This window comes from Ammospiza nelsoni, chromosome 3 (genome assembly GCF_027579445.1).
Source record: "Ammospiza nelsoni isolate bAmmNel1 chromosome 3, bAmmNel1.pri, whole genome shotgun sequence".
In the NCBI taxonomy this organism is placed as follows: domain Eukaryota; kingdom Metazoa; phylum Chordata; class Aves; order Passeriformes; family Passerellidae; genus Ammospiza; species Ammospiza nelsoni.
Genome location: NC_080635.1, coordinates 93,983,178 through 93,998,218, shown reverse-complemented (window position 1 = coordinate 93,998,218; position 15,041 = coordinate 93,983,178). Strand labels below are relative to the sequence as shown.

The window sequence follows — 15,041 nt, the reverse complement described above, 5'->3', positions numbered from 1 at the left end:
ACACACCCTATGTTGACTTTTCCTTGCATCACCCACTCAGGGCAGCTAGGCTACAGACCAGTAATCTGCAGGAGGAAGGCAGGGGATCCTCTCTGTTTAAGTATTTCTAGTGTCTTCTGGAGCTGTTGGGAGCAGAGATTTCCATGGATTGGACGCAGCTGTGGTACAAACAGTTGTCACCTGAACAGGGAAGGCTTCCTGGAGGGCTAGAGGCAGGTGCCCTGGTGCACACATGGAAGTGAGCTAAGAGGACTCAACGAGGTGTCTTCAGTGCCAGATGCTACTGCCTTTATATTTTTTTTAGGAACATCATTCAACTTATTACTACCCAAACATTAATCACCTTGAACTGCAGGGCTTAGTGAAAACCCCTACCAAATGGCAAATTCTGATCTCTCTTCAGAGTCAGAGAGTGCTCTGGTTCCAGTTTTGTCTGTTCCCAGGTACGCACTATTCCATACTACCAGATACAGTTATTCCATATTCCACAGGGAATCAAGGAGCTGAATTTAAGGAGTTCTGAAAAACACACAACCAATCATCCCATAGCAGAGTTATAGTTAAAGTAAATTACCAGATAGAAGCAAACACTGTTGGACAGCTTAGAAAAACATGTTTTCTATTTATTTAAAAATAAGTTTGTAGTTACTACATTGCAGTGACAGTAATTCTTACACATACATTCTAGTTTGTATAAAAGGATTCAAAGTATTATGCATCAAAACTAACATAGAAAGTGTCCACATAACAGTAAAGAAATTTCCAATCCATATGTACAAAAAGAAAGGGCACTGTTATCCTGGTGAGATACTTAAGGTTATATATAACATGATAATCTAGATTTCTGGAAGGAAAAAAGCCTTGATAAAGCTAAAGAATTATAGTTTTCAAAACTGTTACTCATTACATACAACAGATTTGTGTTTTACATAATTCTGTACAAAATAAGTGTAATTTTTAATCTGAAAATCTGTCAGTTTTAAAATTAACCTTTCTAGGTAATTTACTTGAAGTTGAGCTCCATTCTATACATATTGAAACATTATGACAGAATTTAATTCACGCATGATCATTATCCAGTTGTCCACCACACTTCTGCAGTTTTAGTATGGTCCAAAAATGTAACTTCTGTATGGTCTCAATGCATTAGCAAACCAACCTGCACAGTTGTAAGCACAAAACAGTACATGTACATCACACAGTACATGACAGGTACTTCTATTTCTTTCTACTCCTAATTTGTGTGACCTCATTCTTTGTTCTTTCAGTGTAGAAATTCATAGTATAGTACTACTTTCCCTCCCTAAAATTTATTGTTTGTATTAATTGAAGTGAATTTCCTGATGTATTTATCTGCATTAAAAAGGACCCAAATGACTACTTGTCTCACTACATATCTGCTAAAAGTTAATTTATTCACCCTTATTTTATTGCAGCATATAAGGTTTCTTTCTAGAGTGCCTTGAGGCTGTTAGAACCTTGGGAAAAGCGGGGGGAGGTGTGAGGGGGAAGCAGCTAATCACCTTTTTCTGCAATTTTAGATGTCTTTTAATCTGGCTTCCTGGCATGTTTCCTTCTCTAACACACTGTAAAAGTGGCATGGCGAATTCCTGCATTAAATCCAGCAGAAACACAAGAGCACCTGGAGGTTAGCCCTGGTCTAAAAGCTACCTGCTGATTTCCCCCAGACATCATGGAAAGTCAGCAAGCTGCAGTCACAATTCAGGAACAAGAAGCTACGTAAGCTGTCAATGCCAGATTTGTTATTTGAAACACATTGTCAAGCCCTGACCAGATTTATGAAATGTAATACACTTTCCTCTGCATACGAACAAACAAGTATATACAGTAATTTACAGCAGAAAACTAACAGCCCTTTTATCAGTTGAATATCTAGGTCCCCTTGGAAACCAAACTGTTACAAGAACTTCAGGGATAAAAGAAAACATATACTCATTTTACACAGTTCATTTGTCTTCATTTAGGTCATAAACAGAAAATGAGCTTTTGCTGTTTCTAGGTGAGGTTTCAAAACCCTCCACCTTTTCTATCACAGCACTGTAGCAGAGTTATAATTAAAGATTTTATAACACTGTTAAAAAAAGGCAAAAAGAAAAACCTTTGACAATCTACTGTCAACAAAAATATACTATTTAGAATAAGGTAAGGACTCGGGACACAGTGTAAATATTGTGGTATGGGTATATTTTAATTGACCAGTGATGTTAAAATTACCTCAGCAAGATTCACATGCTACAAATAAAATGTGAATGTTGATGAAACTGAGCTTAAAAACCTCTCAACTCCAATCTACTATATAAATACAGGGTGAAAGGGGTCCCATCCAGTTAAGCCTATTGCTTTTATAGAACCAATCGACTATTTAACATGTGCCTAAATTCAAATTACACACTCAAGAATTTACTTGTAGTCCTCAATCCAACAAATGTGAGCAAAAGATTTTAAAATGTGGTGCAAAAATCCTAACAAGCTTGAAATTACTGAATAGACAGACTGTTTTTTGTGTTGCATGTAGTCCTTTTTTTGGTAAGACAAAAGCCTCTGGCACAGAATTGGTACTTAAAAATATTTGTACAGCAGTATAGTGAATAAACTGTCTCTACACTACAATTTATTTTTTAATAGATATTAATATCTATACGTGCTGCATCAGGGTCCTTCATCAATTAAAAGCTTTACAGATATTAAGCCATAGTAATATTTAACTCAACCAACTCAACCTCACAAGTCTATCAACAAACTGATCACAGGTACAAACGGACACTGTACAAATAAACATCTGTAAATCTTTATCACAGCAGTCGAATCACTGGAGAAAGACATTTCTCTGTGAAGTTGGATCCCTGGTCACTGTGCAGTGAAAAAGAGCTCTGGTTCAATATTGACAATAATAATGAACACTACAGTGGTAAGATTTCAGTTCAGTTCCCAGAGAACAAACTAACAACAGAAACAGAGTGGTAAAGAGTTGTTAAGTATGTAGGCACAGGCACAATGATTCCTGTTAAACATTTAGAGCACACTTATGACAGAAGCAGGAGTATTTCCTCACTGGCAGTTAACACACTGTTATCCAGATACCACTCAGCAGCAAATACCAATTTTAACGTTTCCCAGTATAGCGTAGAAGTACCAGAACAGTATCCTCATATCCATGTCAAATATAAATGAATTTAATGAATAAAACTGAGTTAATTGCTGCCAGATCATTTGCATGTGTGTGGCCATGAAGCTATGTTATTTACAATGCAAATGTAAAACAATCACGTGAGGTTTTGATACTCCATTTTCTGAACCAGTTGTTAGGTACTTGAGATGGCATTATAAAACATGCATAACTATAGATCTTAAATTATTTCAGAACACTGATCAATATTTTATTGCTCACATTTAAAAATCTAAGACTCTGTAATCAAAAGCTCTTTTTCTGTATTGATACAGTAACTCACAACCACCTCAAATAATAAATTTTTCCCCAACCAAAATACAGTCTGATGGTGACTAAAGTCTCATAAATAAAGTTTGCAACCTAGTGAAATTAAATTATAGAAAATATAAATTTTAAATAAATTTGGCATTAATTTTTAATAAATGTTTAGCGTTGCTTCTATAAAAAACTGACCCAAATTATCCACAGTTTATTTTTAAAGGAAAAACATTAATGTGTCTAATAAGAATCAAAAAGTTACTGGCTAAAGTCACCGATATTACTGGGTGGGAAGCAGTACCCATGTTCTGCAGGTAAGGCCTTCTACCCTTGTAAAATTAAGATGTACACTCCTCTCCCTGCTGTTAAGGGAACACAGATTATTTCAGTCTCCAAAACTTACACACAAGGTATTTTTGATATATAAATATATACATAAACATGCCGTATAAAACATTATTACAAACGGAGTAAATACAGAAGATGAATTTTAGATATAATCTATTTTATATATTACAATGCAGATAACATCAGGAAATTACACATTTTCAAATGATTGCCTTCATCAGTGAGATTAGACAAAATTAACAAGTAGGATCAATCATGTTTGAATGGTGAAGCTGTATTGCAACTGTACAAACGTAGCTTATCTTACCACGTTTAGTGACTCCATTTTAATCAGATGATAAGGAAATACTTGTTAGAACAAATAAATACACCAGCAAATCAAATACAAACTAATCCCTGGCCCCCAAACTCAAATCCATAACAATTCAAAGAGGATCTGGACAATATCTCAGCCATTTTTTGTAGCAAAACGAACTACCTAAAACTAGGTATGGTGAACACTCAACTGCTACCCACAGTAGCCTATTTATATTACTCTTGGTGGAAAATACCAATATTCTTTCTTCAAACTTTTAGGCTCCTTTTTTGTAAGAAAATAAAGAGTGAAGAATCGGGCCTCAAATACATATACAGAATCTGTGCAAATTTAAGATCTTAATTCTGCATGTCTTCCCTTCCAGACATTGCAGAGGATGTGTAAAAACAAAAAAAAGTATAACCAGAAAATTTTGGTTACATTTTTGTACCATACCAGATCTCAGTAAATACCACTACTTATGTATTTTTTTCCTTGAAACTGGACAATACTTTTTTTAAGTGATAGAAAATGGTATTAAGGTTTGTTTGTAAAGGTATAAAATAACTAAATGTACCATAAACAAATAAATAACTGCTTTTCTTTTCCAGAGCAGTACATATAACAATACATTCCCCTAAGTCATATAGTTATCATTTACAATAGACAACTTAATTTTAGTAAGGATGCGAGAAATAATAGAATACAAGGCACAATCATTAAATGGAATTTTTCTTTAGGGTGTATATTGACATATGTCAGCGTGATATACCATAAAAAGTGCAGAAAAACACAATGTGCAATGAGACCACTGTATAAAACATGATTGCATAAAAAGTGATTTGGCCTTTTAACCCTAATAATTGAAAATAACCAATCTTCCCCTTAAAATTAAACTATAAAGTATGACATTTACAATTTTCAATTCTAGTGCTATCTAAAAAATCCTGAAAAAAATTTATACCTGGGTAATATTTTAGACATATGTGTTTATGTATATATTAATATATACACACACACTATTCTTTGTAGGTCATTTCAGCCTCTTAAGCATGTCTAAAGTTGTAGGAACAACAATCAATCTGGATCAGAAAGTAAACATCATAATTCCATACCTGTCCTGTAATTTCCTTGAATCCTTTAACCAATTATACAATTAGACTAAAACATCTCTGTCAAAGGACCCCACCAGTGCATTATTTTCTACCAGAAGTACCAAAAAGGATACATTTCAGAACAATGTTAACAACTTACTATTTAAAACAAGACACAGCTTTTATCACTGCAAATGGTATGCTGTACTGACACTCAAAAAGAAAAAAAGGTTTTCCACTGCACTGATTCTCAGTCTTTGGCACAATAAACAGAGATTAGTGATTGATACAAGAATCAAGGTCTGAAAAATTAGACATTAGTCAAACTTTTTCCAATGTGGATATATATATTTGTGATTACATTTTTGCTATGTTTGGCAGAACTTGGATAAACAATGGCCTGTGCTAGGCTTCTTTTGCAGCTGAACATTCCATCACAACTGAAATTAAACTTTTTCAGATTAGCAAAGTTTGGTATTTTATTATTCAATAGAAATGCAAGTGAATTTACTGCCACTTTTTGCCAAAGTCTGCCTTCCTAGGCGACTTGACTTTACAATCCAAGTGTACCTTGCTTGGTCAAAAATAGATTTCTGTTTTCAATTTGTGGCAATTAAAAGTTCTATTACCTTTTTTCAATTGTGTAGAGATATTACCTACTACTTGAGCAGAGTAGCTCTGAACTCTGTACGTCAGTCAGAAATTGCTTCAATTATTTTCAACTGTGAACAAAATGACTGTTGAAACGTATAACCTATTTGGAGGGTAATAAATAGCAAAAGTTTAAAATATATATTTCTTTCAAAGAATGTTCTTTCAGTTTATCATTTTGCTAAATTTTTCTCCTCAAATCAGAACATACTCTTCTAACCCATAATAGCAGCAGGGAAGCAGAAGTCTGTTCTGCTGTTCCTTAACTGTACCTGCTTCATAGCATTCTGAAGTAAAACCCTCGGTAAAAATTACCAACCAATTAAATTAGCTTTTGCTTTTTCAGTCAACTTTCGGACTCTGCCTCTGCTTGAAGTTCCAAAAGTTAAGGAGGTGTCTTCAAACAATAGCTGCCTTTGCTCTTCCTCAGAGTCATCTTCATTGTAAAAGGCTGTCCTCCTACCCTGGTTTCTAGTTCTCATGTGAGGTTCAGAATCTTTAAGCTCTTCAGAACCCTCCTCCACAGGCTCGTGTGTCTTTTTCCTCCTGCTTCTTGTTTGCATTTTCACATTTGCAGGAGCTAAGAGGTCTGAGCCTGGCTGGCAGCTCTTTATCTTCCTTTTTGGCTTTCTACCCCCTCGGCCTTTTCTTTGTAACAAGTCTTCCTTCACATTATTTTCAGAAAGAGAATTGCATGCAGTAGAAACAGAGGCTTCCTCTGGTATATCCCTTGTGGTCTGGATTGTATTCTGCTCTGCAACCTTTTGCTGTTCAACAATTTGTAGCTTTTTTGGTTTCCTGCCTCTTTTCTTGTGCACCACCACTTCACAGCTACTGTTATTACTCTCCACCTTGGGCTTCCGTCCAGGACCTCTTTTAACTGGAGGTTTCAAAGGCTGTCCTCCATGTCCATTCACCTGAATGCTTCCTGATGCCAAAGCATTGTTCTTGCAATCTGCTGTAAAGAAATGGTACAGAAATGTACACGTCACAAAACAGATTTGCATTTACATTCATTTTCACACTGCCTTAATAAAACTCTTACTAAAATATCTGAATGGATTCACAGTGATTGCCAATCTGTCAAAATCTAAGAAACCCAAAGTTGAGCTCAGAGAGTTTCATTCTACAATGGAATGAGGATTAACTTCTAGTTGGATTTAGCACATGGTAGCTGCAAGGAAAAAAACCCCAAGAAACAAAAAAAAGCCAGGAAAAATGCAGGGGGGGGGAAAGAAGGGAAAAAAGGGAAGAGCTGAAGGGTTTTTCTGAAATGATACAACACCAGTGGACAGAACTTCTATTTTGTATCTGCAACAGCAAAAGGTTGCTCAAGAAGCATTGGGAATAGTGCAAAGATCAGGAATGCTTCACAGTAAGTCATCTCTGGAGAAATAAAGATTTTCTTTCAACCTGAGGTACCATCTTTTGTATCAAATTTGTACAGATTTCCCACACTAACAGACAGCAGAATGTACTTGCTTGGAGACTTTTACAGGGTATGAGTTTTTATTACGTGAGGGGTAATCAATTTTCTCAGCAGGGCACGTCACTGGACCTCTTAGAAAGATGTTCTGACACCACAGCCTTGCCTAAAATATGGCCAAGAACAGGCTCATAGCCAGCATGGTAGTTCCTGCAGCCCTTTTATGAAACACCTACACACAGCTTCTGCTGTGTTTGAATGTGCACCATCATGCACTAAAAGCACAGGCCTCCTCTGTCCTATGAGTCGATGTAAGGGGACAGGACCATGTCAACAACATTCAGAAATCCCTGACATCCCATCCTGTAACAGCTGCATATTTAGCCATGCAATATGGGAACAGCTGAGGCCCTTGTGAGAAAGCTTACAAGCAATGGACAGATGATTTCACTTATCAGATCAAGAGCTACTTTTTCAGAAGCATGGATGAGTAAGAAAGAACTCCTTGGAGAGAGGACTACAAGGAGTAGGCAGATTAATTTGGGACTCAATTTGCAGACTACTGTGTCCCCATTTTCAGAGAAAAGATGTTTAGTGGATCTACCTACTTAAACCATCTTATGAACATTTTAAAGCTCCTTCTTAAACAGGAAAGCTTTCTGACTAGGAGATCCTATTTCAACCTCCACAGAAGCTTTGAATTTTAAGGTATTCTGACATCAAAAGACCAATCAAGCTCACTCAAGAGATTTCATGAACTAGGTCCAAGCAGGTCATTCAAATATACTAAATAGAAGCAGTAAACACTGCATAGGTTTTTTTGCTGTGCCAAAAAATGAAAGAATGAATTTACAGCTGGGGTATTCTGATCCTTATGCTTGCTGCTGCACAGAATATCATCACACTCAGTGTTACTGACCCAAATATAACCCACAGAAGTTTTATGTGATTAAACACACAGGATTTAAAGTGTGACCATGCAGAAGTCTGCTTTGGAATTTAGAAACTTTTAACATTACATTTGTAATAATTTAAACTAAGGTATTTGGAAAAGTAAATAATTCCAATTTAAACTGAGATGTTAACATTTCAAAATCATCTAAACAACAGTTATCACACCATGGAAATGGTGTTAAGAGTGGTCAAAACCATGCTAATTCATCAAGAAGGAAACTAATGGTGACTGAGTTGTTTTGTTAGATTTCCCTATTCTGCTAAATCATAATGTATTCTAATTTCCCCAAATTACCACAACGTAAGCACAACACTACAGTCACTACATCAATAACTCTGAGGGTGGGGAGGAAGTTCCAGAGAAATTTGGTACCTTGTGGATTAACAGTGGAAGATTTTACTTTGCGCTTAATTTGCTTCTCTTTCTCAGGATTTTCTTTTGTGGAGTTATTCCTAGTGTTATGACTGTAATCAGATGGGGAAGGGTTTGATAAAATATTCTGGTTCTTGGAATGTTTGGTTGAATTCTCCAGTACTAGAAGGACAAAAAGAAAAAAAATTATCAACTTAAGTAGTTTTTACTACACTCAATCCTGTTGGGCTAAAATGGAAGTCATGTTCTACTACAAAAAATTTGACTCTCAGGTCCAAAAGGGAGAAAGCTTCCTAGATAAAATGACATAGCCTAATTGTTCAATTTTCCTCTGAAGAGCTTTAAAGGCCCATCAGTTTGAAAACAGAACCAGTCTTAATGGAGAGAAATATACTAGATTTCCAAAGAGCCAGTTTTGTCTTTAAAAACATTCATGGCTTAATTAACAGAAAATCAAAACCAAAAGCACCCCAACTTGCCTGACTTTCCTGCCCCTGCAGTAGTATTAGGCTTTGTAATTAAAGGCTTTATAGTTAAAGGCTTTGCTCCTGAAGAGGTGGATGGTTGCTCTGTGACAGCCACGTCCGTTATCCCCCTGTTGCTCCGAGTGCGCACGAGGCAGGCGGCCTCAGCGGCTTTTCCGTTCATCTGAGGCGGAGCGTGTCGCGGTGCTGTCGACCGTGCAGGTGCAGAAGATGATGAAGTGGCAGAAGTTTCTGCCTTCAGCTGAGGTTTTATTAATCTCCTCTTCCTTTCAGGGCTGCAAAAGGAGTAACAATTTGTATCCTGGATGACCATCTCGTCATTTTACAGGAATAAATAAAATTAAATGCTAGTGTCTGAGATTGTGGGAGTAAAACAATCACCTCTGCATGAAGTATGTTAAAAATATGGCATTTACTGTGGAAATTCATGTAAGTTGTGAGCTTCTGGAAAGTGAATCTTTACGATAAATACTATAGTTATATGATAAAGCATGATGCCATCACTATCCTAACGATGCTGTTTTACTGTACACATTTAGCAGTTATTTGAATTTTAAGCACTTACACTAGGATAGCTCTAAGTAAAGTTTAAAACTCTTCCACATCATAGGGACTTGCATGTCAAAGCTACCATTCTGCAATATAGGGAATAGTAAAGGAAGTATTAAGAAAAAAACACACTAAGTTTTATTGTTTAGGTATGTCAAAATTTCACAGCATTTCATGAATACTGTAAAGGAATTCATGTACCTGGATGCAACACTACTGGAAACTGAGCTGCTTCTACTTCTTTTTTTCCTTCGTTTCTTTATTGTATTTCTTTTATGAAAGCGTAGGGCAGATTTATAATCTGATAAAATAGAACTTATATGTTCTTCAAAGAAAGCAGAGAGGCGCAAGCTCATGCTGTAGATCTGAAAAGGAAAAGCCAGTAAACAAATTTGATACTTTTCCAAAGTGTCCCTTTACTTATTTATCACTAAACAATAGCTAGAAAAGTAAAAAGTTATTTATATAGAAATGTTTTAGGGAAATTTATCATCTGCCTCAATAAATATATGCTAACCCATGTGTAGATTTGCTTTAACAATTTTCATGATTTTGAAAAGTGTATCACAACTGAAGATGACACAGAAAAGGAAGAATTGGAAAAACAAGTCTTTCAATTGCCTTTCTAGACTGTATCCCTTTCTAGTTTCAACAGAAATCACAAAGAGAGATCCTTAAGGTAATTTTGCTGTATCATACCTAGGGTCAAGAAATCTTATTTTCTGCTCTATTAGCTTGTATTCTTATATCCTATATTTGAACACTCTATTCCTTTTATAGATGAATTGATACTACAAGTAAGTTGGCTGCAACAGGTACAATAAATGTATTGGAATTATGTAGGTGCACTTTTTTTTTTCTATCTCTAGACTTGGATGATTTACAGCAACTCCCAAATTCAGTTTAGATCACAAGTAATTATTTGAGCACAGCTGCTATTCTGGAAACAGAATTAGTGACCTGTACTTTGAGGAGACACAGCACCTTGAATGAAAGACAAAGACAATATTGAACTAGTGCCTACTTAATGCCACACCAAACCATCTGAGCACCAGACTCAACAGGTTTGACTGCAAATTCTGCATGTGTGACTGGTGATAGCATGCAAAGGAATGTGAGTCTGATGTGCTAAGCAAAAAACAAGCTGATGACTTTAGGTTTACAGATCAAGAAAGCATCAGTGACATCAATTTATGGTTCAAATAAGCATCAGTGACATAAAGTAAGATGCTAAAAATATAAGTGCATGACATAGTATAAACATGACATTCAACTACATATTGCATGCACTGAAAGCACATAGGTTCTAGAGTATTAAAACTCTTGACATTAGAACCTTCCACTTCCGAGTAAAACAAAAAAGACAAATTTATTACTATATCTGTCTGTTTGGATAAAACATGAAAGAAATGAAAATGTCAAAAGAATCTGTAAAACCACACAAAGCTAAAGATAATGTCAGGTATGATGAGGTCAAGGAGAGAAAGAAAAACCACAAAAGAATCCAGACTTGCCCCAAAAGCCCTGCCATTTGCTGCAACTGAACAGAGTAATTCTTTTATAGGTTATGGCAGCCTCAACAGAGAGTGGGCCTGTCTGCTACTGACTGGAGAGTAATCACTAATCCTGCTAGTTACCTACTAAGAAATTTGTGCCGAAGTCTTAAAACAATGAAGTCCTAATGATTAACTTGCTATTTAGAACAGCCAAACATAAAAGCTGTTAATAATTCTGGTCTTAAAACCTAACACACATTAGTAGAAGAAAAGCTACACCGAAGCCTTGAACCCATGTAAATATGCATCCATGCTATCAGACACTGCACCTACTACTAGCAGGACATCTCAGTACAAAGAGCTTTGTAAGCTGACACTTTGTGTAAACTGTCCTGTTTCCCAGAAGTCCTAAGAGCTTCATTACAATCCTAGTGCACAGTAGTGAACAGCAGAGAATTTCAACATCCTCATCTGTCTATACCTGCATATTTCAGTTTGGGGCAACCTTCAAAGTAGAGAGGCTCCCTGGGTATTTCTTCTGAAAATCTGGTTTCTTCCCCAAAATACTGGTTAAATTTCACTATTTTACTCATAATCCTGCTTCTATAGAACTTTTTTTCCACGTGCTTTTCCATTTAGACCCACTTTCTAATATTTACTTTTGAAACACACATGCAGAATATCAGAACTTTTGATATTTAAAAAGCACACATTCCTTTCTCTTCAAATACAAAGATGTAATAGTTTCTCAGAAATATTCATATTTTAAGATCAGAAATAATGAAACTTGTTTTTTAAAAGCAATCAAATTACACTGTCTCTCTGCTTTTTCAGTCCTATATTTTTCAGAGATAAGTGTTTTTTCAAACAACAACAATGGAAAGCAATAAAATCTTACCCTTGATCTTTTACTTGGTGTATAGGCCTTGGAATTGCTGAAAATTAGTCTCACATCTTTACATAATTCCATTGGTGACTCATAGTTGCCAGCTTCCAGTGTTTCTCTAACAGTAGCAAAGTCCATAGGAGTGTCAATAATATCTCTATAATCCTGTTTGGAAATAGCAAAGCAATTTATTACAGTTTTTCTCCCAAGCCTGAATATATAATTTTCATTAGGATGAGTTTGATAAACCTGTTTAAGTAAAATGTTCTCTTGAAATAGGTATGGAAGACTGCTGAAGATATTTTCCCCCTTTCCACTAATATACAACATAACTTCCTTGCAGACATACTCAGCAGGGTCAAGGTTAGAAGTTAACTGATAGATGATTTAATTAATTTTATAAACCTATTTACTGAAACGCAGAGCTCAGAATTTGGTGTCCTAAGGGTTGCATTACTGACACACTGACATGAAGATAACAGTGATATGAAAGTGTAGACTACAAGCCTTCTGGGCAGCTTAGCAGCTCAAATTTAGGACTAAGACTAATACTGTTCTCACATATTAGCTTTAAAATGTGAAGTTTGAATACTTGAGCCTGATCAGAGGCTTATCACATCCTTTCTGAAACCTGAGCAGTTTCCTAAATGGAGGTCCAAAAATTTATGAATGTAATGAAGTATCAAAAACTCCACAGGCTTAGGTAGGACCCAAGTCAAGCCAATGCCAGAAATTTTTTTCCCAGACAATGGAAGAAACAGAGACATGTTCATACAAAGAAAAGCTTAAATAGCAAATTTAACTAAAAAGTTTTAGTTAATCCATCAGAGCAAACAGAAGCTACAGGAGTGCCTCTGCATGTTAAACAGGCTTGTGACACCAGGGACCAGTGTGTTTCATGCCTAAGCCTAGCAGAGTGCTCTCTATCAGCTCATTTGAGGATCTCAGATATATAGGGCTACTTGCAGTTGGCCACAGCATAAAGTTTAGGTTACATAAAAACTAATGGTACCCAGCGGCTGCAGAAGTGCCAAGATGGATCTACTAGTGATGTCTGAAAAAGAAGCATTTCTTTTCTCTAATTGAGACAGTTAATTTTGCCCAAGTTAATCACTCTGGAATAATATTTTACACAATTTAAGATACAGTAGAAGGAAAGCAAGCAAAATATTTGCTTTATTACTCCAAGTTTTCATATAATCTTATTTTTAGTTTTTATACTCTGAAATGAAACCAATGATCCTTGACAACACATCACATGCAGCAACAAATATAGGCATTTCATATATATGACCATTTTTCAGTCAGGAAAGGAAAGACATCTTAATTGCAAAAGCTGTAATTTACTTTAAAAGCTGTAATCTACTTAATAACATAAGCATCCCTGAATATAAAATATTTTCCAACAAAAGTATCTGAGAGAGCAGAGAAGTATTATTTGTTTAGAAATTAGTTGAAAAAAAAAGTAAACATTATTAAATAAGTGACAATGAAGTGCTGAAAAGAATTCTGTCACTACAGCTGCCTGAAGTTTCAATTGAAAGAACTAAAGAAATGATCAAAGTTAAAAAAAACAAACCAATCCACCACTTACCAACCAGATTATAACCAGTCATCTTGTTCTAAAATACTCACTGGATACTCAAGAAGATCCACTGGTTGTCGAAATGGTTCAGAGTCCTCACACTGAAAAATGAGATTCAGCAGCTCCTGGCATTGCTTCTTCCATGACTGAATGTCATATGACTGAGCCCTGTTACGCAGCCGCCGCTTTGGCTGATGGTCCTGAAATGACAATATTGCCTGGTGTACATTAAATAAACTAGCTGCTTTCACAAAATCTAATGGGACAGTTACCCCCACAGGATATAAATGAATTCACAACATGCAGCAGCAGAGACAGAAATAGTTTTACATTGAACAGTTCAGTAGAACAACATATCACAAAGTTCAAAACTTTCAAAATGCTGACATTACACAATACTAGAAATAGGCAGTTTTACATTCCATTATTTACAAATACAATATAAACAAGGCAATTTCAGCAATGTAGCACTAAAAATATAAATTAAAAATTTTAAAATAATTTACCTTTCTTTTTCTAGTGGAAGTCCCCGGCACATTTGTGTCTTTCTCTTCTTCCTTTGAGCAAGATAATGAGTAGCATAAAAAGGTTAAAAAATATAAGCATATATGAGTAGGTGAGTTCTTTTATATTCTAAACTTATAATTTGAGTCTTTACAGTCCTACCTACAGTCCTACATCCTTCTGAGAAGCATTTCATATGGCAGTCAATTTTGAGAACCTCTCAGAAACCTAAGCAGCATCCTCCAGCAAACTATTAAAGCTCTCTGCACTAAAGGAAGAGAGGAGGCTGGATTTTCACCCAGTTTCCCAGCTGACAAGAAGAAATGTTGTACTGACAGAAAAGTACACTCCACTTCCCAGAAGTAAGTGAAAGCAGTACTTTGGTCAGTACAGGACAGACAGCAGTCTGGTTTCCCCAGTGTATCAATGCCAATGCCCAAGACACAACCACTTACCTCATCAGAGTCAGACAACACTTTCTTCTTCATTGCGTTGTATAATGGAATTATGTCATAGCAGCTCTGGTCTCTGTAGAAAGAAACAGAAGCTAACATTTATTTTCTATCACCTGTGGAAACAACTGTAATTTGCTTAGGAAAGGCAAAATATTTATGAAGCCATCTCCAAATAAATTGAGAATGTGTTTAGTGCTATATGAATACTAAGAGAATTGAAATAATAAGTCAAGCTAACCATCTGCTCAAAAAGTTGTAAAATATAGATCACTTAACAGTGTGAATGTTTTAAAATTAAAAATCATAATCCTTTACCATGCATTTGCCAGCATCAGAAAAATCTAATCCTGTACTATATAAAAGGTTTGAGGCTTGCAGTTTTTTAAGAAGCATTACAGTAAATTTATCGTACAAAAGTGCAATTTCATAATTTAATTTAGCACTCACAATCTATGACATTTGAAATGCACGTATGGAAGGACCAACACTGTT

The 15,041-nt window shown here is 35.7% G+C and overlaps 1 protein-coding gene across 1 annotated transcript in view; it reads right to left on the bottom strand.

The window, feature by feature from the left end:
• Positions 1-602: 602 nt before the first annotated feature.
• PHIP (pleckstrin homology domain interacting protein) overlaps positions 603-15,041 on the bottom strand; it is a 108,068-nt gene continuing 93,629 nt past the window's right edge. The window contains exons 33-40 of the mRNA XM_059467443.1: positions 14,550-14,622; positions 14,097-14,147; positions 13,641-13,790; positions 12,018-12,170; positions 9,825-9,988; positions 9,069-9,349; positions 8,590-8,751; positions 603-6,794 (exon numbers count right to left, since the gene is read on the bottom strand). Coding sequence (XP_059323426.1) covers positions 6,148-6,794; positions 8,590-8,751; positions 9,069-9,349; positions 9,825-9,988; positions 12,018-12,170; positions 13,641-13,790; positions 14,097-14,147; positions 14,550-14,622 — 1,681 coding nt within the window. The 3' untranslated portion in view covers positions 603-6,147. The remainder of the gene's footprint in view (positions 6,795-8,589; positions 8,752-9,068; positions 9,350-9,824; positions 9,989-12,017; positions 12,171-13,640; positions 13,791-14,096; positions 14,148-14,549; positions 14,623-15,041) is intronic.